The sequence below is a fragment of the Oncorhynchus kisutch genome, linkage group LG9 (genome assembly GCF_002021735.2).
Source record: "Oncorhynchus kisutch isolate 150728-3 linkage group LG9, Okis_V2, whole genome shotgun sequence".
Taxonomy (NCBI): Eukaryota; Metazoa; Chordata; class Actinopteri; order Salmoniformes; family Salmonidae; genus Oncorhynchus; species Oncorhynchus kisutch.
Genome location: NC_034182.2, coordinates 15,582,794 through 15,607,119, shown reverse-complemented (window position 1 = coordinate 15,607,119; position 24,326 = coordinate 15,582,794). Strand labels below are relative to the sequence as shown.

At 41.2% G+C, this 24,326-nt stretch overlaps 2 protein-coding genes and 1 pseudogene across 3 annotated transcripts; 1 reads left to right on the top strand and 2 right to left on the bottom strand.

Annotated features, from left to right (window-relative positions):
• Window positions 1-321: 321 nt before the first annotated feature.
• LOC109896408 (mitochondrial tRNA-specific 2-thiouridylase 1-like) lies at window positions 322-4,914 on the bottom strand (annotated as a pseudogene).
• A 2,994-nt stretch (window positions 4,915-7,908) lies between these two features.
• On the bottom strand, window positions 7,909-10,851 carry LOC109896821 (EKC/KEOPS complex subunit TPRKB-like). Of its 2 annotated transcripts, XR_004211012.1 has the most exons (4): window positions 10,519-10,843; window positions 10,044-10,220; window positions 8,599-8,672; window positions 7,909-8,051 (listed from the first exon to the last, which is right to left on the bottom strand). XR_004211012.1 is itself a non-coding variant. In XM_020491205.2 (3 exons), the coding sequence occupies exons 1-3, from the start codon at window positions 10,558-10,560 to the stop codon at window positions 7,962-7,964; spliced, it is 309 nt and encodes a 102-aa protein (XP_020346794.1). In that variant the 5' UTR covers window positions 10,561-10,851; the 3' UTR covers window positions 7,909-7,961. The 2 variants fall into 2 exon arrangements, 1 of the variants encoding a protein (XP_020346794.1); XM_020491205.2 differs by lacking the exon at window positions 8,599-8,672 and having other exon boundaries at window positions 10,519-10,851.
• A 106-nt stretch (window positions 10,852-10,957) lies between these two features.
• On the top strand, window positions 10,958-14,812 carry LOC109896820 (putative Dol-P-Glc:Glc(2)Man(9)GlcNAc(2)-PP-Dol alpha-1,2-glucosyltransferase). The gene is made up of 3 exons (XM_020491204.2): window positions 10,958-11,330; window positions 11,670-11,867; window positions 12,099-14,812. Exons 1-3 carry the CDS (start codon window positions 11,166-11,168, stop codon window positions 13,149-13,151), a joined length of 1,416 nt encoding a protein of 471 aa, XP_020346793.1. The 5' UTR covers window positions 10,958-11,165; the 3' UTR covers window positions 13,152-14,812.
• Window positions 14,813-24,326: the final 9,514 nt, after the last annotated feature.

The following is a 24,326-nucleotide window of genomic DNA, read 5'->3' as shown; positions in this document are numbered from 1 at the left end:
TTTGGAGAGAGTGGAAGAGGACGGGAAACAGATGTAAAGTGACTCACATACATTAACTGGATTTCTTCAGTGAGGTTTTCTGCTGGCCACAGAAATCACTTATTTAAAACAATTGTAAGTTTAATCACTTAATCAAGTTATTCTCTATTTACATATTGGATATTTTACACAGTAGTTCAAAAGAATGCAGTTCCATGCTAAATGTGTTTCGTTGAAAGGAAAAGGCACTGTTTGTTTGGATTTTAACAAAAGCCATCATTTTTCAAATATGCATTTCACATTTTCTAATAATCTGTCCAAATAAATAAATAAGACAATGAATTACCATGTATATGATTTTACACAGTCCACACTATCAAATAATACTGTACATCACAAGTACCATAATAGGAAGAAGTATCAACTGAGTGCAACAGTACAGTGGACGTTTTTGAGTGTGTGCTTTTTTGATGAGTGGACAGGCCCAAAAGCATGATCAGTGTTCTCTTCTGTTCTACAGTAGTGGTTCAGAGAATGGGATAAGGCCTGTGTGAGTACAGTAGTCTTGTCCAGCAGCAGTGTGACTGAAGTCTGGAAGGTATGGTTAGGTCCATATTGATAGTTGGCCTAGGAAGTCTTTCTCAGTCTCAGCTGGCTGGTTCCGGAGTCCTCTCCTTGGCCACAGGGGCTTCCTTCATGCGGTCTCGTCCCTGTTGGAGTGTGTGCTCTGTGAGGCCCAGACGGACGATCTTCCCACTGCCCAGACACTCGTCCCCCTTGTACAGCACTGCAAACTGGGGGGAGATGAGGGAAGTGAATAAGAAGTTAGAAGGGAGGATAGTGAGGAGCAGACACTGACGGAATTTTTGAAGCAAGGCTACTCATTCAACATCAAGGTAGATAAGACAGGAACAGAAAATTGATGTTAGTGGAAGACATTGATGCTGAATATTGACTACTAGTTCCTCTGAACTAACCTCCACATTTGAGCACACACACCACTATTCTCTATCGCTTCTCTATTCATCTACCCGCACTCTGGCCTCAAGCCCAGAGCTCCAAGACAAACGCGTCTCGGCCATATTGTTTTCTCAGAGCAGTGGGTTATGGGATAGCACATGAAGAAAGGGGGTAATCCAAGCGTGGACAAGGCTCTTTGTGCCCTGACTAGAGTCTGGAGTAATCCCTGTCAGGGAAATCAGAGACACACTGGAGCAGCTGCCTACGTTTGTTGGGCCTATGATAGGCCTTTGTTCGCTGGCTAATCAGGATCTTAAGGAATAACACACTGGGACTAACACTAACGCACCAGCTCACACAGATGAACGAAAACGACTGTAACAGTACATGGGTTGGCTTTACTTCTAAAAGCTGACCTAATGACAATAAATCAATTTGAAAATGGCCTATAGACATTTTAATCATAGTTTTACAACAAAAAATGAAAAACACATCCCTAGGAAGTAACAAAACCAACTGCCAAAACTCTGAAAAAGGGTGAGCCAGACGGCTTACATGTCTATGTGTGGGAAACAACAGAGTGCTTACCTGTCCTAGTGTGAGTGCTCTGATTGACTGAGACAGCATGATCCACACAGAGCCATTCATGTTCAAGGTCACAGTGCAAGGAGCTGTGTTATTAACAAGTTACCAACACTTTATTAACATGACACTAACACTTTCGAAGTGTACATTTTTTAACCCATTAAATCTGTTTAAGTCGTACGGGAGGTAAAGGTATTATTAAATGACACTTCCTTACAAACTGTGTCTGGCCCTAACGTGTCATGTGACTCACTGAGAGGCATCTGGTGGATGAAGCGGAAGAGACACTCCATCTTAGTCTGGATCAGCTCAGTGGGAGGGTCCTCTGTTATCCAATGGAAACGATCTGTTCGTACCTCGTCTCTGAATAGAGCCGGGTGATTGGTGGTCGGACCCTGATGTTAGGGAGTTTAGAATCAGAATCCCATTGAGAATCAACAGCAAATAACAGCAAGGAGGCGGGAGATCTGCCTCATATCTTGTACTGTAGCTAGGCCGGTTGTTTAGGACTCAATTAGCTATAACAGTATCGAAGAGGTAGAAACCATACCTTACCACAAACACTTCTCCAGTAGTGATGTCTTTGTCCACAACAAACCATGCGTCCCTCTGCCCACCAATCCTAGCCAACCAACCCTAGCCCTTTGGCCTAGAGTCAGGGTGCACCAACCTGAGAGGAGGAAGAGAACCAGTCGTTAATGTAAAGGTTTACCATTGGAAGAGCCGTACTCTTATAAGGATAGTGGGACAAGCAGTAACACAGAAGATACCACTGAGGATATCACACAGCGTTACCTTTACGTTCAGACATGATTTTCCCATCCTCAATGGAGACAAAGTTCGCCGGCTTCGTCTCTAAATACTGACAGAAAAACAGCAACGCAGATATTGTTATTACAGACAAACGTGTTTAATCATTACTATGGCTAATGTATCTCAATAATTAACTTGATACAGTACATACCTCTAGAGTGAAATCCTAAAATGTGCTCTTTCCAATATAGCAGATCCCCATACTCTGGAAACAGATAATGATCATCAATATGATCATCAGCACGAATTTGCATATCACAATAATACATTTTTCGATATAGGGTTCAAGTCAGAATTATTTAGATTTTTTTGGAGGGGGGTGATAATACATCCAATGCTCAGACTTCCAATGCTCAGCAGTTTATCAGTATATTGTTTTTTCATGTTGTTATTTCATATTGTTGTTTTCATTTATAAAAATGTTTTAAAAACACTTCACACGTATGACGGCTGCATACGCCTTGATCATACCAACAGTGTCATTGCGCAAAATGTTACGTAGCATCATCTGGATATGTGTGCAGCAAAAGTTCAACATTCACCTTCTGCTACCATTTCTGTCAAGCCGTCTACGCATACGATAGTTCCAACATATGCACTACACAGAACACGCTGCAAGGCAAACGCAGCGCTCCATTGGAAATGAATGTACTTCCGGTGTACCAAAATGCAATAACGCTGTCGGTGTGATCGAGGCGATATTTTGCACACATTTACAGTTAAAATGCCACTTGAAATAAAAAATTCTGAGATATTTTTTAAAAAGCCTCTGGACAAGTTTGTCTATAAGTCCTAAGAACCAGTGTGTGGAATAGTGTAAATGTACCTCTTTTGAAGGCTGAGAAAACTACTTGGTGCATGGGAAACAGGTCATTTTGAGAAAATGGCTGATAAAGATAGGTTAATTGCGTTATTATTTTTCACATAAAAGGCTGATGAAGTATGCAGAAGTTCATGGATGAATTAGCTATGCCAGCCAGCCCCATAATGTAAGGCACTACTTGAGTTGTTGCTGGAGCCTGTTAACGTTTTGGACTGTGTCTTCAACTACGCTTGGCACACACTGTTGAAACAGCATCAGCTCTCACAACATGCCTCTCACCCTCCTCTCTGATTGCATCCAGTGTCATCAGAAATGTTGTCAAGCCACAATCTGTCCATCACATTTGATACAGCAGTGGCACCCTTGTCAAATGTGGCTACTGCCATACTGGCTGCCTTGCCTGCAGCAATGCGGCTTTTGCCCACAAAGACTGTTTTGGGGCACCATATTACGGAATTTCGAGATTAATTTCCATTCTGCGTTCCTCCGTGCTTCATTCTTTTGAGGAGGTTGTAATTTGACATCCTATGTTATACAGGCACCATTTTCTGTGCAACCTCTACATCAAAATAATATATTGCCTGCATAGTTTTTGTGCCAGAACCAAGATGACGAGCATCTACTGTGAGTATGAGTTGTCTGTTGACATAGAATGGAGAAACCAGACAGCAGTCTTTATCCCCTCTACATCACCCTGGTTATCAAGAACTGCACCCCTGTAATAGAAGTTTATATTCTTACATTTTATTACATCTCTCCCCCAAGGCACTAAGTGTCCGTAGCGCTGTTCCCATCCTCTTGTGGGCATGATTGATGCATTCCAGTTTTCATATCTTAATGCCTGGTTAAGGATCTAATGTGACAACTGCCTTGTATGAAGTACTGTCACCATCTGAGAGCCTCTCATCGACTGACTGATCTGGCCCACATACGTTTTGCTGCTTCCTGCTTCATTGCTTTGTTAGAGCCTGAGATGTTTTGGGCATAGTCATCTGTGTGACTCCTTCCAATTCCCTAAAATCCTCCTCAGTAACCCCACTTTCCCTTTTCATGGGATTGGCATTCTGGAGCATGCACTATTTCCCTGTAACGCCAGGTAGAATTCAATGGCTACAGTTCATTCTTCTTCTTCTATGTTTGAGCTGCTTTTGAAAGCAAAAGTCAAATTGAAAACGTTATTGGCATTGTTGAACTAGATTTTCATAATGGCAAGCTAGGACTGATGGCCTGGTTAGCTAAACTAGCAAGTCTGTGGTTACCATGGCAACTACTGTGGCTATCTAGTTAACTTGCTAGCTACTTCAGTGGATGTCAAACACATTTCTAGCAGCAAATCTATTACATTATAGCCATGGTATAAAAGGGATAAATAACTCTGGGTTCCATGCATTCTCTGGAAAATAATGCAAATCAGTGGAAGGTTAGTTCCACTCTGCTACAGCATCGTAGAACACTGCTTCCATTTCGCTCCTTATTTTCCATAGAACGCATAGCCCCTCGTTGATGATCCCTTTACACTGTGTAAATAGGGAGGTGCACAATTGGCCCAGTATCGTCTGAGTTAGGGTTTGGCCAGGGTACGCCGTCATTCTAAATAAGAATTTGTTCTTTAACTGACTTGCCTAGTAAAATAAAAAATATCAGCATATTTTTACTGTACGTAAAGTACTTTAGAAGCTTCTGATAGGCTAATTGACATAATTTGAGTCAATTGGAGGTGTACCTGTGGATGTATTTCAAGGCCTACCATCAAACTCAGTGCGTCTTTGCTTGACATCATGGGAAAATCAAAAGAAATCAACCAAGACCCCAGAAAAAAAATTGCAGACCACCACAAGTCTGGTTCATCCTTGGGAGCAATTTCCAAACGCCTAAAGGTACCACGTTCATCTGTACAAACAATAGTGCGCAAGTATAAACACCATGGACCATGGACCTTCATACCGGTCAGGAAGGAGACGTGTTCTGTCGACTAGAGATGAACTTACTTTGGTGCGAAAGTGCAAATCAATCCCAGAACAAAGTATCTATATTCACAGTAAAACGAGTCCTATATCTACATAACCTGAAAGGCCGCTCAGCAAGGAAGAAGCCACTGCTCCAAAACCACCATAAAAAAGCCAGACTACTGCACATGGGGACAAAGGTCATACTTTTTGGAGAAATGTCCTCTGGTCTGATCAAACAAAAATAGAACTGTTTGGCCATAATGACCATCATTATGTTTGGAGGAAAAAGCGGGAGGCTTGTAAGCCGAAGAACACCATCCCAACTGTGAAGCACGGGGGTGGCAGCATCATGTTGTGGGGATGCTTTGCTGCAGGAGGGACTGGTGCACTTCACAAAATAGATGGCATCATGAGGTAGGAAAATTATGTGGATATATTGAAGCAACATCTCAAGACATCAGTCAGGAAGTTAAAGCTTGGTCGCAAATGGGTCTTAACAAATGGACAATGACCCCAAGCATACTTCCAAAGTTGTGGCAAAATGGCTTAAGGACAACAAAGTCAAGGTATTGTAGTGGCCATCACAAAGTCCTGACCTCAATCCTACAGAAAATTTGTGGGAAGAACTGCGTGTGCGAGCAAGGAGGTCTACAAACCTGACTCAGTTACATCAGCTTTGTCAGGAGAAATAGGCCAAAATTCACCCAATTTATTGTGGGAAGCTTGTGGAAGGCTACCCAAAACGTTTGACCCAAGTTAAACAATTTAAAGGAAATGCTACCAAATACTAATTAGGTGTATGTAAACTTCTGACCCACTGGGAATGTGATGAAAGAAATAAAAGCTGAAATAAACCATTCTCTCTACTATTATTCTGACATTTCACATTCTTAAAATAAAGTGGTGATCCTAACTGACCTAAAACCGGGAATTTTTACTAGGATTAAATGTCAGGAATTGTGAAAAACTGAGTTTAAATGTATTTGGCTAAGGTGTATGTAAACTTCTGACTTCAATTGTATATGTGACAGTCTTATTGTATTGCCTAGTTATATTTTTCCCACGTTTAAATAGCTATCCCTTTGAATAACACTTTCTAGTTACTGGAGCAAATACATATGATTATTTATAGACAGCAAGTTACTTGACAATAATGGGCTACTCTCCTTTTTTATTTACTTTCACTCTCCTGTCATGTCTCTGATATGAGCAGAGATGTAAGGAAGGAATCCCTAGAACTGTGCTTATTTTCTTATTTTAAGAGCTGCATAACCAAGTTCATGAGCTAGAAGAGCCATCCTCACATTTATATAAAATGCCACATCTCCCCTGGAGCACTTGCACAGCCTCAAGGAATTGTACAAATGCATCACGATCTCCTTCACATTGTGCTCATTCTATCATGACAGAATCCCTCTATGGTGATTTTCCGTCTCGTGTTCAGACACTTAGGTCAAAAAAAGATAGCGTCTTGACGCGCTGCTGGCTACCTCTTCTATCTGTAGCCTACTGCCACGATCTGTTGATGAGGCAAATTTGTTGCTTTTCTCGCATTGGCTAACAGATAGCGAATTTGTATTATTTGTCTACAAAGGAATGATATATGAAAATAAAACATAACACCACCAAAACAAACTGCAAATGCATCCAACAAGTTTGTAGCCACTAACATGATGTAGTCATTGCGCACTAGGAAAAAGGGGACGAAATACAAAACTTCTAACTACCCAGCCTGGTGCAGGTCTACAATTTTGTTTCTGGTGTCCTTTGACAGCTCTTTGGTCTTGGCCATAGTGGAGTTTGGAGTGTGACTGTTTGAGGTTGTGGACAGGTGTCTGGCTCGTTTGTAGGTGACCAAATACTACTTCCACCATAATTTGCAAATAAATCCATTAAAAATCCTACAATGTGATTTTCTGGATTTTTTTTCTCATTTTGTCTGTCATAGTTGAAGTGTACCTATGATGAAAAGTACAGGCCTTTCTCATCTTTTTAAGTGGGAGAACTTGCACAACTGGTGGCTGACTAAATACATTTTTGGCCCACTGTATATGTTCGATAAATTCAAGGCATGCACCACACAGAACACACTGCAACGGACTCAACACAATGCTGCAAGACAAACTCAGCGTTTCCATTGGAAATTAATGTACTTCTGGTGTACCAAAATGCAATGACACTGGTAGTGTGATTGAGGTATTCAGCTACAGATTAAATAAATTATGAACTTCACAGGGTGGCGAAAGTGCATGTTGATGAGATTCATGCTGCTTTCCAATATCAAGGATCTTAATCTGGTGACATGATCAATGCTTGGCTGCCATTTAACAAATACAAATCATTTTGCTAATTTGTCCATAAAAAGCTCTTCATGTAGGCAATACCCACACTGTATATGTGAGCTGTAGGCAAGAGCACACATGCCAAGGCGAGTGGGCACAATGGTGGGCACATTCTCGATATAACGCAATGTTTTGTGACAAAACCATCAGTTGAGTTGAAAATGCGATGACAACCCACGTACTTTTTTAAATTCGATAAATGGGAATTAAAACACAAAAGTTATTTAAATGTGCACTACATCCTCACGCTCAGCTTTTAATCCACAAGTCAATTTGATTAGATTAAACAGCTCTGATGGGGAAATGTGATTTTTGAGTATTTGCATGAAAATCTGTACCCAATTGGATAGTAATCTAGCTATAGTTAATAACCCTGTTTGGTCCTCTGATGTTTTTACACATCTGTCATTTTCTAACCAGATTCAACATTGCTGATGTGTAAATTAACAGTCATATAAAAAATAAAAATGCACATGTTTAATAACATATTCAAGGAGGAAAACATTTGTTTTATGACATTGTGCAACAAAACAAATGATAGAACATTCCATTTACTGCCATGTCTTCTTGTTGAGCTACATGACATCTTTGGTTGCCATCCTGCAGACAACAGAAAAAAAGGACATTTAGGTCTTTAAAAATAAACGTCTCCGTTGGAGGATAAGGTGGGATAAGGTACAATATTGTTACCTGAGAAAATCACACAATTTATTATTTTCATCTAGAACATTAAAATGTTTATTATAGCTTGACAGTTGACAAAAAAGATCATTCCTAATGTCGCTTTGTTTTGATGGATCCATCGTTACAAAAAGATCAGACACGTTTATCTAAGGGAGTGTTTGTGTATCGACGAGTCTCAATACCAAGAGGGGCCACATTCCACATCTACATTTTGCAAAAGAGCTTCAGTATTGCTGTCCCAAAAGTGCATTTAAAAACCAGTTGGTGACACTTTAGTTCTTCACTCTCCAAAAGTGCTAATTCTAAAATATTACTGTCCTTTCTAAAATACACTGTCAGTGAGATTTTTTTATTTGAACTTTATTTAACTAGGCAAGTCAGTTCAGAACAAATTCTTATTTTCAATGACGGCCTAGGAAGTGGGTTAACTGCCTTGTTCAGGGGCAGAACGACAGATTTTTACCTTGTCAGCTCGGGGATTCGATCTTGCAACCTTTCGGTTACAAGTCCAACGCACTAGGCTACCTGCCGCCCTACCTGCCGAGATGAGTCATATGGAGTTAAAAATGGTATAGAAAAAAATTATTCGCCATTGCAACATCAAAAGCCAATAACACAACATGTTTACATAGACGTACATTTTGCATGCTGCAAAATCACTGCCAAATGTAAGTGCATTTGGAAAGTATTCAGACCCATTGACTTTTTCCACATTTTGTTACATAACAGCCTTATTCTAAAATTGATTACATTTTTTCCACCCTCATCAATCTACAAACAATAGCCAATAATAGCAAAGCAGAAACAGGCATTCAGAAATGTTTGCAAATGTATTAAATATATCTATATATATAAAAACAACACATTTACCTAAGTATTCAGACCCTTTACTCAGTACTTTGTTGAAGCAAGGACATTAGTCTCCAAGCCCCTGCCGCTGAAAAACACCCCCACAGCATGATGCTGCCACCACCATGGTGCCAGGTTTCCACCAGACGTGATGCTTGGCATTGAGGACAAAGAGTTCACTCTTGGTTTCTTCAGACCAGAGAATCGTGTCATTTAGGTGCCATTTGACAACTCCAAGCGGGCTGTCACGTGCCTTTTACTGAGGAGTGGCTTCAGTCTGGCAGCTCTACCATAAAGGCCTGATTGATGGAGTGCTGCAGAGATGGTTGTCCTTCTGGAAGGTTCTCCCATCTCCACAAAGGAACTCTGTGGCTCTGTCAGAGATCATCTGGTTCTTGGTCCCCTCCCCTCCCTGACCAAGGCCCTTCTCCCCCGATTGTTCAGTTTGGCCGGGTGCCCAGCAATAGGAAGAGTCTTGGTGGTTCAAAGCTTCTTCAATTTAAGAATGATGGGTCCCCTGTGTTCTTGGGGACCTTCAATGCTGCAGACATTTTTGGTACCCTTCCCCAGATCTGTACCTCGACACAATCCTGTCTCAGAGTGCTAGCTACGGATAATTCCTTTGACCTCATGGCAAGGTTTTTGCTCTGACATGCACTGTCAACTGTGGTACCTTTCCGAATCCTATCCAAACAATTACATTTACCACAGGTGGCCTCCAATCAAGTTGTAGAAACATCTCAAGGATGATCAATGGAAACAGGATGTACCAGAGCTCAATTTCGAGTGTCATAGCAAAGGGTCTGATTACTTATGTAAATATGTTTTTTTATTTTTAATGAATCTGTTTTCGCTTTGTCATTATGTCATTATGTGTAGATTGCTGGGAATTATATATATTTTTATACATTTTAGAATAAGGCTGTAACGTAAACAAAAATGTGGATGAAGTCATGGGATCTGAATCATTTCTGAAGGCACTGTAAATATTATATTAGTGTGTGTGTGCGCCCAACACTCAAAGGAAAAACAAGACTGACAAAGAAAAACAAGACCAACCTTTTTGATCTTAGCAGGGTCGGTCAACATGGAGACATCTTCAACTGGAATCTGTTGTCCGTCCACCTTGGCAATGATGTCACTCATGTGCTGCGTCTCCTCTTTGGGATGGACCAGAACTATGAGAAGAGCACCATCACTGTCTGATATCCCAAACCTCTTGAAAGCCTCTGAAATCTAAAGGATTAGACATTAGGATGGGATATTACTTAGAAAGGTGTGTCAATGTGTGTGTGTGATACTTTTAGAGGCTCCTTACATTATTAGTGGGTGAAAGGTTGTAGATGATTTCGGAATATAAACTCATTGTCTACTCGTGCTATGTAAATGGTCTGCCTTGTTTGCTGCCACTAGCAACTTGGAAGGGGTTCACTATCTGCAAAAATAAATGTGTGGATCATTGCATCAACTTCAGTCAAGCATTCATACATTACATCAAACCAAAATGTCTAGCCAGCTAGTTACATTGTCTCACCATAGACGGGTTTATCAAGGCACCATTAATCTTTCCTTCCATTACATTTTTCCTAAATTCTGCGGCGTTTCTGACATCTTTGAATAGCAACTGAGTTACAGTACGATCAGGAAAGAGTTACAATTCTTGAGTTGAATACATAACGGAAGAAAACTTTGTGGATGAAACAAGAGCCGAACATTTGTTAGACCATCTCACGTGGTTAAAAAAATAAATAGAGGGAACAAAAACAAAGTAGCACAATTAATCTAAAAGGTTCCGGTTTTACTCGACAAAAAAATCTGTATGCTGAACTTGTAAATTGTTAATACATATTATGAAATAAAATATAATACATATATGCTCGCATTTTTTAAACGTATGTACAACAGAGAAGCAAATACATTATTTGTGAAATGATACTGATAGGGACATCAGAATTCTAAAACAGCTTCCGTACGGACTACCTTTCACTGACGGACCACCAAGCTGTCAAAAAATCGAAATTTATCCGTTTTAGCTAGATGGAAGATCTGTATATTTTTGTAATCTTATTTCAATTTCATGCTTACTTAACTTGAAATTAAACGTATGTAGTGTACACCATATATACGTATCTAGCTAATTTTAGAATTATTTCTGCGTTCGTTCAGAATTCGTAGGTGAAGATGGAGAAATTCGAAAGGTACATTTTCACTGCTCTCTGCAGCACCAACTTTTTGGTTTCGTGTCTCCTGTTCTCCAAAATAACTCGGGAGCAAAGGGAGCCCTACATGGACGAAATATTTCACGTCCGTCAAGCTCAGAAATACTGCTACGGGAAGTTTAACGAGGTATTGTTTTGCTATGTCCTTGATTTTGTTATTGTTGTTTGTCGGATTAACGCAACGCTTGTCCTTGGAATATTGTGACAGATTGCTAGATTGACTTTTTAACCCTTAACTAAACCATCTGTGACGATGAACATAGACAGATCAGACTATCGCTGGTCATTATTGTGGATAATATGCCTGAATTCTGAAAAGTATTGTAATTCTGCAGTGGTATATATCCCTATATGTAACTAAACCATTTGGCATCTCTCTAACTTGAAAAACATGAACCCTTTTATGTTTAATGATGTAGTAGAGGCTCTTTAACGGGATCTTTTTCCTTTCTCTTTGTTGTTCCAGTGGGACCCAATGATCACCACGCTTCCTGGCCTGTACCTGGCGTCAGTGGGTGTGATCAAGCCAGTGGTGTGGCTAGTGGACCTCACAGGGAAGGTAGTGTGTTCTACGGCGATGCTGCGCTTCATCAACCTCCTCTTCAACGGTGGTATCCTCTACCTGCTGTATCTCATCATCTGCAAGCTCCACCTTAAAGAGAAGGTAATAATGTCTTTACATGTTATTACATTTATAACATCCTCAAGGGTGGCCAGCTCGTGTGGCAAGCTGCAGTGTGTGCACTGTGCAGGCTTTTGCTCCAGTCCAACTTTTACTCACCTTACTCAAATAAGTTTGGTATAAATTAAAAGACCTTGAAAAATGTATTGAATGTCCTTAAAGCTTCAATTGCATTCCTTTTGTTAGTCATAACAACCATGATTTCTCTTTCAGACTGCCTCCCGCAGAGTTCTCTCAGCCCTGTCCCTGTCCACCTTCCCCGTGCTCTACTTCTTCAACTTCCTCTACTACACAGATGCCGGATCTACTTTCTTCAGTCTCTTCACGTACCTCATGACCCTGTACGGCTGTCACAAAGCCTCGGCACTCATCAGCGTCTTCGCCATATTCTTCCGCCAGACCAACATCATCTGGGTGGCGTTCTGCGCCAGCACGGTTGTGGCCAACAAGATGGACGAAACTTGGAGGACAGAACAGTCGAAGAAAAAGGACGATAAGTCGCCCTGTCAGATACCTTTCTCCGTAAGCGGGGTGAAGAGAGTGATGCGTTTCCTGTTGGAATTCCTGACCACAGCCAATCATGTGAAGGCTGTGATGTTAGTGGCGTGGCCGTACGTTCTTGTTGCTATGGGTTTTATTGCATTCATTGTGTTGAATGATGGGATCATAGTCGGAGACAGATCCAGTCACGAGGCCTGTCTCAACTTCCCTCAGCTCTTCTACTTCTTCTCCTTTGCCCTCTTCTTCTCCAGCCCCACATCGCTGTGCTACCACCGAGCTCTCCGCTTCATCCAGAACCTCAAGAAGCAGCCACTGCTCTACTTACTGATCACGGGACTCTGCCTTCTCCTAGTGTGGAAGTTCACCTTCGTACACAAGTACCTCCTGGCCGACAACAGACACTACCCCTTCTACGTGTGGAAGAGGATCTTCCAGAAGCATGAGGTGGTGCGTTTTGCCCTCATCCCGGCATACGTGTTTGCAGCGTGGAACTTCATGGACACTCTGAAGTCCCGGTCACTGTTCTGGAGCCTGGCATTCCTGGTGTGTCTGCTGGCGGCCACAGTGCCTCAGAAGCTGCTAGAGTTCAGGTACTTTATTGTTCCGTACCTGCTCTACCGCCTCCACATGCCCCTGCCCTCCCTCACCAGACTGGTGCTGGAGTTCCTGTTCTATACAGCCGTCAACGCAGCCACGCTGTACATCTTCATCAACAAGACTTTTCAATGGCCAAATAGTCCGGCTGTACAGAGGTTTATGTGGTAGCCTAAACTGAACAGGAGGAAACCAGTTATTAACCTATAGGTTATACTTTTTCTATTTAAAATGAGCAAGGCCAGGAGTTTTTCCTGTTGTGATGAGATCATGCTCAGGAAACATCCCTGGCCCTAAATGTGAGAAAATGCATTTCATGTGAAGAAAGCTTTGAAGAGCACAAGTTGTTTTATTGTGTACATTTGAACTGTAAATTGTACATTGAATGATGTAATTTGGATGGAGGAAGAGACTGAAAAATGTAAAAGCCATATTGTAAAGCAAGAATCTGTGTTTTATACTGTATGGTTTAAAGAAATGTTATTTGTTTTGAAGAACATTCATGACTTATCTTAATTGAACTCTGTGGTAGAGTTACGTGTTATTTGTCTTTATTTCTATATTTAATTCAAACAGATGTTTAAAGGTTGATAGAGACTAAATGATGTGGCTCTCTTTGTAAACATGCAACATCCTTGACTGTATTCAAAGAAATGAGTCTTATGCCCTATTCTATATCGGAAATAGAATCAATAAACCATGTAAACAAACATCTGTGTTTACATTCTGCTGCAATATTCTGAAGAGTAAAGTTGTGATATACAATGGGTTATAATCATCTTTCTTTCTTTGTGCTGTATTTGAGATGATCTAAATCCTGCCTTCAAATGCATTCCCTTGAATAATGTTCCTGAACTTCTTTGTTTTTCTTGTGTGGTTTGTTGCCCTAAAATTCCAGAACCATTCTCTGTTCATTAGGCCTAAGATATCATCCAGTAGCTTAAATAGTCTTTAACGTACAGTACCAGTCAGATTTGACACACCTACTCATTCAAGTTTTTTAATCTATATTTTTTATACTATTTTCTCTATTGAAGAATAATAGTGAAAACATCAACTATGAAATAACACATGGAATCATGTAGAAACCAAAAGTGTTAAATCTAAATATATTTGAGATTCTTCAAAGTAGCCACCCTTTGCCTTGACAGCTTTGCACACTCTTGGCATTCTCTCAACCAGCTTCAACTGGAATGCTTTTCCAACAGTCTTGAAGGAGTTCCCACATACGCTGAGCACTTGTTCGCTGCTTTTCCTTCACTCTGCGGTCCAACTCATCCCAAACCATCTCAATTGGGTTGAGGTTGGGTTATTGTAGAGGCCAAGTCATCTGATGCAGCACTCCATCACTCTCCTTCTTGGTCAAATAAATCACTGACAGTGTCACCAGCAATGCACCATCACACCACCTCCTCCATGCTTCATGGTGGGAACCACACATGCGGAGCTCATCCGTTCACCTGCTCTGCGTCTCACAATGACACCGTTGTTGCAACCAAAAATCTCAAATTTGGACTCATAAGATCAAAGGACAGATATCCACCGGTCTAATGTCCATTTGTCATGTTTCTTGACCCAAGCAAGTCTCTTCTTCTTATTGTTGTCCTTTAGTAGTGGTTTCTTTATAGCATGAAGGCCTGATTCATGCGGTCTCCTCCAAACAGTTGATGTTGAGATGTGTCTGTAACTTGAACTCTGAAGAATTTATTTGGGCTGCAATTTCTGAGGCTGGTAACTCTAATGAACTTATCCTCTGCATTAGAGTAACTCTGGGTCTTCTATTACAGTGGCGCTACTCATGAATCAATTTTGAATAAAGATGATTGTTTGAAGAAATGACAAAGTCTCTCACCTGATTAGAATATTCCACCACAAGAGCCAGTTTCATCATAGCGCTTGATGATTTTTGCAACTGAAGATGAAGAAATATTTAAAGTTCTTGACATTTTCCGGATTGACTGACCTTCATGTCACAAAGTCATGATGGACTGTCATTTCTCTTTGCTTATTTAAACTGTTTTTGCCATTATATGGACTTGTCACAACACAACTGAAGGAAAGAAATGAACTTTTAACAAGGCACACCTGTTAATTGAAATGCATTCCAGGTCATGAACCTCATGAAGTTTGTTGAGAAAATGCCAAGAGTGTACAAGGCAGAGGGTGGCTACTTTGAAGAATCTCAAATATAAAACATATTTTGATTTCTTTAACACTTTTTTGGGTTACTACATGATTGTGTTATTTAATAGTTTTGATGTTCTCACTATATTCTACAATGTAGAAAATAGTAAAAAAATTAAGAAAAACTCTGGAATGAATAGGTGTGTCAACTTTTGACTGGTATTGTATGTAGATTCTTCAAATGTAGTGTGTACATTAGCTTCAGAAATGTTTCTTTGGTCAACATTCGGTTACTTTTTACCTGTATTTCCTACCTGCATCTTTATCTGTCTGCTACTGATCTTTCTTGTCCCTGTATGGCTGTCCCTGGGCTGAAATGATCAAATGAATGAAGATGCAAATGAAGATGCAATAAAATTATTTATGTAATACTAATATTGTTGAGTGAATTTGAGCCACTGACTGATGCTTCAATACATCCATTTTACCACAAGGTGGTGCTCTAATATTTTGTAAATATACATGTGAACTCAATCTTGAATTGTGCACGATTAGCTTGATTGGGAAACCTTGATTTGATAGAACATAATATAATTGTCAAACCTTTTTAAGTGTGTAAATGGAAATGTATATCAGAATTTGTGACTCGTTGTAAAGAAACAAAGGGTAGACAAAGAAACAAGAATGAACATGCTTACTGTAAATTAGGTATTGATTGCCTTGTAGCTAATAGTGTTGTGAAGTGCTCTTCCTACCCACACTGTCAATAGAGTAATCAAGTATGCTCTCTACTAGGGATGTAATGATTCGCCGGTCCCCGATTCAAAATGTTTAAGTGCATCGATCGGCAGACCACAAACCGAAACAAATGTAGGTAGCACGCATCCGTCAGAAGATCGATTAAAACATTATGAATCGCCGGTTCACTAAAATGTTTTGCTCATATTACATTATTTCAACCAAATACCTCATCTTTTAAGTCAATAGATGCGTCCTCTCCTTCAGTTTCGAATTGCATGTTACTGTGTTGACAGTCATTGATTTACAAGTAATTTTGCATTCCACACAACCCCAGGCAATATATTATCAGTAGCCTAGTCAAAACTGGCCTTTTCCCAATCTTACACATCTGCGCGGCACCTTCAGCATTCAAATGCTAAAATGCCTTCGCGATATTAGGCTTTATTAGTTGAGTGAACCTATGTCGTTTTCTAGGTTATTGTTATTTGTGTGCTGTTGAGGCTCCTTTATTGCTGAGCTTGGGGCGGCAGGGTAGCCTAGTGGTTAGAGCGTTGGACTATTAACCGGAAAGTTGCAAGTTCAAATTCCCGGGCTGACAAGGTACAATAATGTTGTTCTGCCTCTGAACTGGCAGTTAACCCACTGTTCCTCGGCCGTCATTGAAAATAAGAATTTGTTCTTAACTGACTTGCCTAGTTAAATAAAGGTAAAAGCCAAACTCCAAACAGATTTCATTTCAAGCCAATTGTATACGATCACGTGTCTCTGGGAACAGAATTCTTGAATTTGGAACTGATTTGCTGGTGTTTTTAATCTATCAAGGGGAGAAAAAAAACGATTTTTTTTCTCAGAAAACTTGGCGGGCCATATAAACCAAATTTGTCCCACAGGCCGCCAGTTGTGAAACCCTGCCATAGACATACATAATTCACACACACGCACACGCGCACACACACACACACACACACACGCGCGCGCACACACACACACACACAGATCCAGCTCAGAGAGGCCCAGCTCATGAGTTCCATCAGCAGCAGATTTGAATTTAGATTGGAAAATGAATGTGTTTATGCAACAAATGTTAGTGAACCGAATCACATCCTGTATGTATCAGAGCCCATGTATCTAGATACGTATCAAATCGTCTTAAAAGGGAACAATGCACATCCCTACTCTCTACCTACGCAACCGATGGCCCTACTAGAGTATAATCACACTGTTCTCAACATGAGTTCTCTGCTGTTTAAATAAGTGTTTTATAATGAGACAGACAGGATGTAACTGGAATTATCTTCCAGTGTTGATTACACTATTGAGCCAAAAGTTGCTTGGTTAACGACTAATTAGCATCGTGTTGTTATTGCAATGATCAGCTCCTCATATGAATGCACAATGTTATATGCTGTTTTAATATTATGTCTTGGAAGGGCAGAGAAAGCTCTGTGTAATAACAATGTATTATGAACCTATAGCAGCTATTTTTAATAAGGAAAACCAGTTAAGGTTTGGTATTGTTGCAAGTATAACATTTTAGGTGTGTGGCTGGTAGAGGCGTCTGTAGAGGTTTTATCTTTACTCACACACACACACAAATTGCTCCCAATTCTGAGCATTCCCTTTGTGCCCACAGAATACACACAGTATTTTTTTATTAGTCCAGCGGATAAGAACCAAATATACCAGAGATTGTTCCACTTTATGATACAAGTATCAAACTTGGTACACTAATACTAAATACCACATTCGGGAACATTTTAAAGATTGGAGGCAGTCTGGTAAGCATGTCAGTCAACCAAGGCAGCCATTTTAATAAAATGGCAGCAATTCGGGTTTCCTGTTAGAATAAAATATGGTAACATCATTACAAATAATATCAAAATGACTTTGTAATGTTATCTACCCATTAAATAAACCCCACAGATAATATAGACAACAATTCTGACTCAAAATACTCTGAAGACCTTCATGGGGGTCAAATTGAGGTCATTTTGACCATAGTCCAGTGGCTACGGGAGAGAATTGTGGACTTTGCGATAGAGCCACCAAATTTCACACAGCTGGGGCATGTCTAAAGAAGGATTTTTGGCTACTATGCCATCACAGGTTTTGTCCATTAACCCCCTGGCGACCATTTCCACATGTCTACCAACCAGCTACATGTGGCCATATTGGACGATATTCACTTGGCCATATCTCCATAAATAATTGGTACATACAGCTCAATGATGGCTTAAAATGTTTCAAGGTGTTTGGAAAACACAGTAAATGGGCCACAAATACGTTTCGTTTAAACTTTTAGTAGAAAAGTGATGAAAAAGCGTGCCAAATGTATGTTTTTTGTTAATGTTTTCATGGTTTGTTCCAATAGTTTCCACGTAAATACTAAAAATTTTTATATGGTATTCCCTGAAGTCTACTGATTGCAATGATATGATATTCTGTTGTGTGTCAATTTTAAGAAAACGTACAGGAAATCTGTCCTGTACACGTCACTTTAGGTAAAATCCCCTAGGAATGGATTATGTCCAGCAGAGAGACATGTAACCCATTTTAACAAAATACTATTATGATGAGAGCATTTGGCCAATCATGAAAGATAATTAGTCTCGTTTTATGGGTGAAATGTCCAAGCTGCATCTGAATGCCAACAATAACCTTTTGATCGCACTCTCACTGAGGATATTCTATTAGGGAGGGATTGGACTTCTCTGAAATGAAAATGGATGGCCCCTTCCCTATAAAACAAAAGTGGATAGCAGAAAACATGTAGACCGTTTACTCTTAGTCCTTGGACAGACCAGAGCCTTACATATGCAGTTTTAGAAACTGGGTTGCTGGCCAGAAGGTTGTGGGTTACCTGACCACCATTGACAAGAGTAGGGGTGGAAAGATCTCCTTTATAGTAGAAGCATTGAATGAATCGATCATCATTTTTGCAGGTCTGAGAAAAAAATGCCCTTATATAAAAAATGTCATACAATTCAACATAATAGAGAATCTTTAATACCACACAAATGCATAATAATAATGAATCATTCATTCAGTGATCTTGCGAGACAGTGATTTGTCTGGAGACATTGATTTGTCTGCCATATACTGTATATGCATCCTTTAAGTATTTTGAAGAAGTGGTGAAAAAGTGCACAAAAATCATATTGTTTTAGCTTTCTTCTCAGTTTGAGAAGTCAAAGCAATTTGAATGAGTTATTTGAACAGCTACCACTATCTTGATATTCTCTCCGTTCTTGGTCTGTCTTCTCCTCCCCCCTTTCCTCTGAGCAGAGCAGACAGGCCCGTTGCCCTAGCGCCTTCAGACACAGCGTGTACACATGCTGCTCTAGAGCCAGTACTGTTCTTCCTTCAGACACAGCGTGTACACATGCTGCTCTAGAGCCAGTACTGTTCTTCCTTCAGACACAGCGTGTACACATGCTGCTCTAGAGCCAGTACTGTTCTTCCTTCAGACACAGCGTGTACACATGCTGCTCTAGAGCCAGTACTGTTCTTCCTTCAGACACAGCGTGTACACATGCTGCTCTAGAGCCAGTACTGTTCTTCCTTCAGACACAGCGTGTACACATGCTGCTCTAGAGCCAGTACTGTTCTTCCTTCAGACACAGCGTGTACACATGCTGCTCTAGAGCCAGTACTGTTCTTCCTTCAGACACAGCGTGTACACATGCTGCTCTAGAGCCAGTACTGTTCTTCCTTCAGACACAGCGTGCAACAAACCTTTGTTCAATAGGTTCAATATCTCTCATTCACATTCACTTATAAATGACCAAAGACACCAAAAATGACATTCGGTAGCACCTACCTAGAGTACCAGTCAAAAGTTTGGACACACCTACTAATTCATGGATTTGTCTTTATTTTTACTATTTCTACAATGTAGAATAATAATGAAGACATCAAAACTATGAAATAACACATAGGGAATCATGGAGTAACGAAAAAAAAGTGTTAAACAAATCAAAATATATTTTATGTTTTAGATTCTTCAAAGTAGGCACCCTTTGCCTTGATTGCCAGCTTTGCACACTCTTGGCATTCTCTCAAGGCAAAGGGTGGCTACTTTGAAGAAGCAGTTCTCAACACCATCTCAAACATTTTATGCCATCAATGGGCTGTATGTACCAATTATTTATGGAAATATGGCCATGTGAATCCAGTCCAATTAGAACCCATTTGGCTGGTTGGCAGTCATTTCGGAAAACTGGTCTTTTAAAATATGCAGTGGTACTATAGCTATACATCTGTATGTAGTACTTTACTCACTTTGTGTAAAGATTGAAAGCTCTCATTATATTGGGGGACTTGTCTCTCTGCTGGACATAATGCATTCACATGGGATTTTACAGGGCATGTTTCCTTAAGTTGGCACAAAACACAATATAAAAATCATTATCAAATTTGATTGGTTGTGTACACTTATTTAGCAGATGTTATTGCAGGTGTAGCAAAATGCTTGTATTCCTAGCTCAAAACATGCAGCAATATATAACAATACACAACAATAAACATACATCTAAAAAGTAAAAGAATGGAATATAGAAAAAATATAGAAATATTAGGACAAGAATTGTCGGAGTCAGGAGTATAAATATGCGATGGGATGTACTGACAGTATATGGATAGAATATGTAGTATATCTGAAGAATAGTATGCTGTATGTACAGCAATAGTTAAATAGGATAGGACGTAGAATACAGTATATACACATGAAGTAGGTAAAACAGTATGTAAACATTATTAAAGTGACCAGTGTTCAATGACTATGTACATAGGGCAGCAGCCTCTAAGGTGCATGGTAGAGTAACCGGGCGGAGGCAGGTTAGTGGTGACTATTTAACAGTCTGATGGCCTTGAGATAGAAGCTTTTTTCAGTCTCTCAGCCCCAGCTTTGATGCACCTGTACTGACCTCGCTTTCTGGATGGTAGGTAATGGGGTAATCAGGCCGTGGCTCTGGTGGCTGAGGTTCTTGATGATCTTCTTGGCCTCCTTGTGACACCGGGTGCTGTAGATGTCCTGGAAGGCAGGCAATGTGCCCTCGGTGATGTGTTGGGCAGACTGCACCACCCTCTGGAGAGCCCTGCGGTTGCGGAAGGTGCAGTTGACGTACCAGGCAGTGATACAGCCTGACAGGATGCTCTCAATGGTGCATTTCTAAACGTTTGTGAGGGTCTTAGTGGCCCAGCTAAATTTCTTCAGCCTCCTGACACTGAAGAGGCGCTGTTCAAATCAAATGTATTTATAAAGTCCTTCTTACATCAGCTGATATCTCAAAGTGCTATACAGAAACCCAGCATAAAACCGCAAACAGCAAGCAATGCAGGTGTAGAAGCACGGTGGCTAGGAAAAACTCCCAAGAAAGGCCAGAAACTAGAAAGAAACCTAGAGAGGAACCAGGCCAGTCCTCTTCTGGCTGCGCCTTCTTCACCACACTGTCTGTGTGGGTGGACCATTTCAGATGGTCAGTGATGTGTACACCGAGGATCTTGAAGCTTTTCACCTTCTCCACTGCGGCCCTGTCAATGTGGATGGGGGTGTGCTCCCTCTGCTGTCTCCTGAAGTCCACGATCAGGTCAATCAGGGCCCTCACCTCGTCCCTGTAGGCTTTCTTGTCATTGTTAGTAATCAGGCCTACCACTGTTGTGTCATCTGCAAACTTAATGATTGAGTTGGAGATTTGCATGGCCACACAGTCGTGGGAGGGGGCTGAGCACGCACCGTTGTGGGGCCCCAGTGTTGAGGATCAGCGAAGTGGAGATGTTTCTAGGGATGCATGATATATCGGTGAACATATCGGAATCGGCCAATATTAGCTAAAAATGCCAACATCGGTAACAGCCGATGTCTAGTTTAACGCGCGATGTGCAAAACCAATGTCAAAGCCGATGTGCATACCTATATAACAAAGGTGCATGACGTAATGACGCCACGTAAAATGTTGCGCTATATACACAGCATTCCTACACTAGCCCACAATGTCTTCTGTGTGGATCGAGCAGTCAACAAGTAAAAATTTCAGCGAGACAACTCAAAGACAAAATCCATTAAAGCCAAGATAATGGAATTCATTGCCCTTGACAATAAACCGTTCTCGGTCGTGGGTGATGTTGGCATTCACCGACTGGTCGAGCACCGGTTAGCACTACCAAGTGCCCTATTTTTCCAATGCTTCCCTACCGGAGTTAAACAGTAATAGCATCACTGCTATGATCTTCACGACATACATACTATGGAACGCTGTCTTTGGATGTCAAAAAAGATACCGTAGCACTGTCAAGGCTGTACAAAAAAGTCTGCAAACAAGCAAACAACGGCCACAAACGATATGTTTACATCACCGAGTTGGTAATAAAGCATCATTTGCGCGTCCGACACTTCTGGGGTAGATAGGTTTAGCTTGGTAAGTAGCTAGCACCAATACAACTAGCCTGAAAACAATGACCAGTAGAACCTGCAGTCATTTTCATTATTCTTAGCAATGATTTAGAAATCCTTGTGAGTAAGTATTAGTTAGGTTGCCACTTGTTGTTCTCCTATTGAAATTGAACGTTATAAAGCAGCCATCTAAACTCAGCAAAAAAATAAACATCCTTTTTTCAGAACCGTCTTTCAAAGATAATTTGCAAAAATCTAAGTAACTTCAAACAGCTTCATTGTAAAGGGTTTAAACACTGTTTCCCATGCGTGTTCAATGAACCATATACAATTAATGAACCATATACAATTAATGAACATGCACCTGTGGCATGCTTACAGACGGTAGGCAATTAAGTTCACAGTTATGAAAACTTAGGACACTAAAGAGGCCTTTCTACTGACTCTGAAAAACACCAGGGTCCCTGCTCATCTGCGTGAATGTGCCTTAGGCATGCTGCAAAGAGGCATGATGACTGAAGATGTGGCCAGGGAAATAAATTGCAATGTCTGTACTGTGAGACGCCTAAGACGGCAATACAGGGAGACAAGACGGATAGCTGATCATCCTCGCAGTGGCAGACCACGTGTAACAACACCTGCACAGGATCGGTACATCCAAACATCATACCTGCGGGACAGGAACAGGATGGCAACAACAACTGCCCGAGTTACACCAGGAAAGCACAATCCCTCCATCAGTGCTCAGACTGTCAGCAATAGGCTGAGAGAGGCTGGACTGAGGGCTTGTAGGCCTGTTGTAAGGCAGGTCCTCACCAGACATCACCGGCAAAAAAGTTGCCTATGGGCACAAGTCCATCATCACTGGACCAGAGAGGACTGGCAAAATGTGCACTTTTCTGATGAGTCGCGGTTTTGCCTCACCAGGGGTGACGATTAGTGTTTATCGTCGAAGGAATGAGTGTTACACCGAGGCCTGTACTCTAGAGCTGGATCGATTTGGAGGTAGAGGGTCCGTCATGGTCTGGGGAGGTGTGTCACAGCATCATCGGACTGAGCTTGTTGTCATTGCAGGCAACCTCAACGCTGTGCACTACAGCGAAGACATTCTCCTCCCTCATGTGGTACCCTTCCTGCAGGCTCATCCTGACATGACCCTCCAGCATGACAATGCCACCAGCCATACTGCTCGTTCTGTGCGTGATTTCCTGCAAGACAGGAATGTTAGTGTTCTGACATGGCCAGCAAAGAGCCCGGATCTCAATCCCATTGAGCATGTCTGGGACCTGTTGGATCGGAGGGTGAGGGCTAAGGCCATTCCCCCCCAGAAATGTCCGGGAACTTGCAGGTGCCTTGGTGGAAGAGTGGGGTAACACCTCACAGCAAGTACTGGCAAATCTGGTGCAGTCCATGAGGAGGAGATGCACTGCAGTACTTAATGCAGCTGGTTGCCACACCAGATACTGACTGTTACTTTTGATTTTGAGCCCGCCTTTGTTCAGGGACACATTATTCCATTTCCGTTAGTCACATGTCTGTGGAAATTGCGCAGGTTATGTTTATGTCTCAGTTGTTGTTATGTTCATACAAATATTTACCAATGTTAAGTTTGCTGAAAATGAACGCATTTGACAGTGAGAGGCTGTTTCGTTTTTTGCTGAGTTTAGCTTCATCTGGAAATAGACGCTCGACTGGACTCCGTGGCGGAGATCTTTGTGGGCTATACTCGGCCTTGTCTCAGGATGGTAAGTTGGTGGTTGAAGATATCCCTGTAGTGGTGTGGGGGCTGTGCTTTGGCAAAGTGGGTGGGGTTATATCCTTCCTGTTTGGCCCTGTCCGGGGGTGTCCTCGGATGGGGCCACAGTGTCTCCTGACCCCTCCTGTCTCAGCCTCCAGTATTTATGCTGCAGTAGTTTGGGTCGGGGGGCTAGGGTCAGTTTGTTATATCTGGAGTACTTCTCCTGTCCTATTCGGGTCCTGTGTGAATTTAAGTGTCTCTAATTCTCTCTTTCTCTCTTTCTTTCTCTCTCTCGGAGGACCTGAGCCCTAGGGCCATGCCTCAGGACTACCTGACATGATGACTCTTTGCT

Excerpts from the sequence above, each read along its gene's own strand:
- LOC109896821 (XM_020491205.2), bottom strand. The coding sequence starts at position 10,560 with ATGGAAGGAAAGATTAATGGTGCCTTGATAAACCCGTCTATG. Across the intron at positions 10,221-10,518 it reads CCTTGATAAACCCGTCTATG|ATTTCAGAGGCTTTCAAGAG; the intron begins GTGAGACAATGT and ends CTAATCCTTTAG. Across the intron at positions 8,052-10,043 it reads ACCCTGCTAAGATCAAAAAG|GATGGCAACCAAAGATGTCA; the intron begins GTTGGTCTTGTT and ends TGTTGTCTGCAG.
- LOC109896820 (XM_020491204.2), top strand. The coding sequence starts at position 11,166 with ATGGAGAAATTCGAAAGGTACATTTTCACTGCTCTCTGCAGCACCAAC. Across the intron at positions 11,331-11,669 it reads GCTACGGGAAGTTTAACGAG|TGGGACCCAATGATCACCAC; the intron begins GTATTGTTTTGC and ends TTGTTGTTCCAG. Across the intron at positions 11,868-12,098 it reads AGCTCCACCTTAAAGAGAAG|ACTGCCTCCCGCAGAGTTCT; the intron begins GTAATAATGTCT and ends TTTCTCTTTCAG.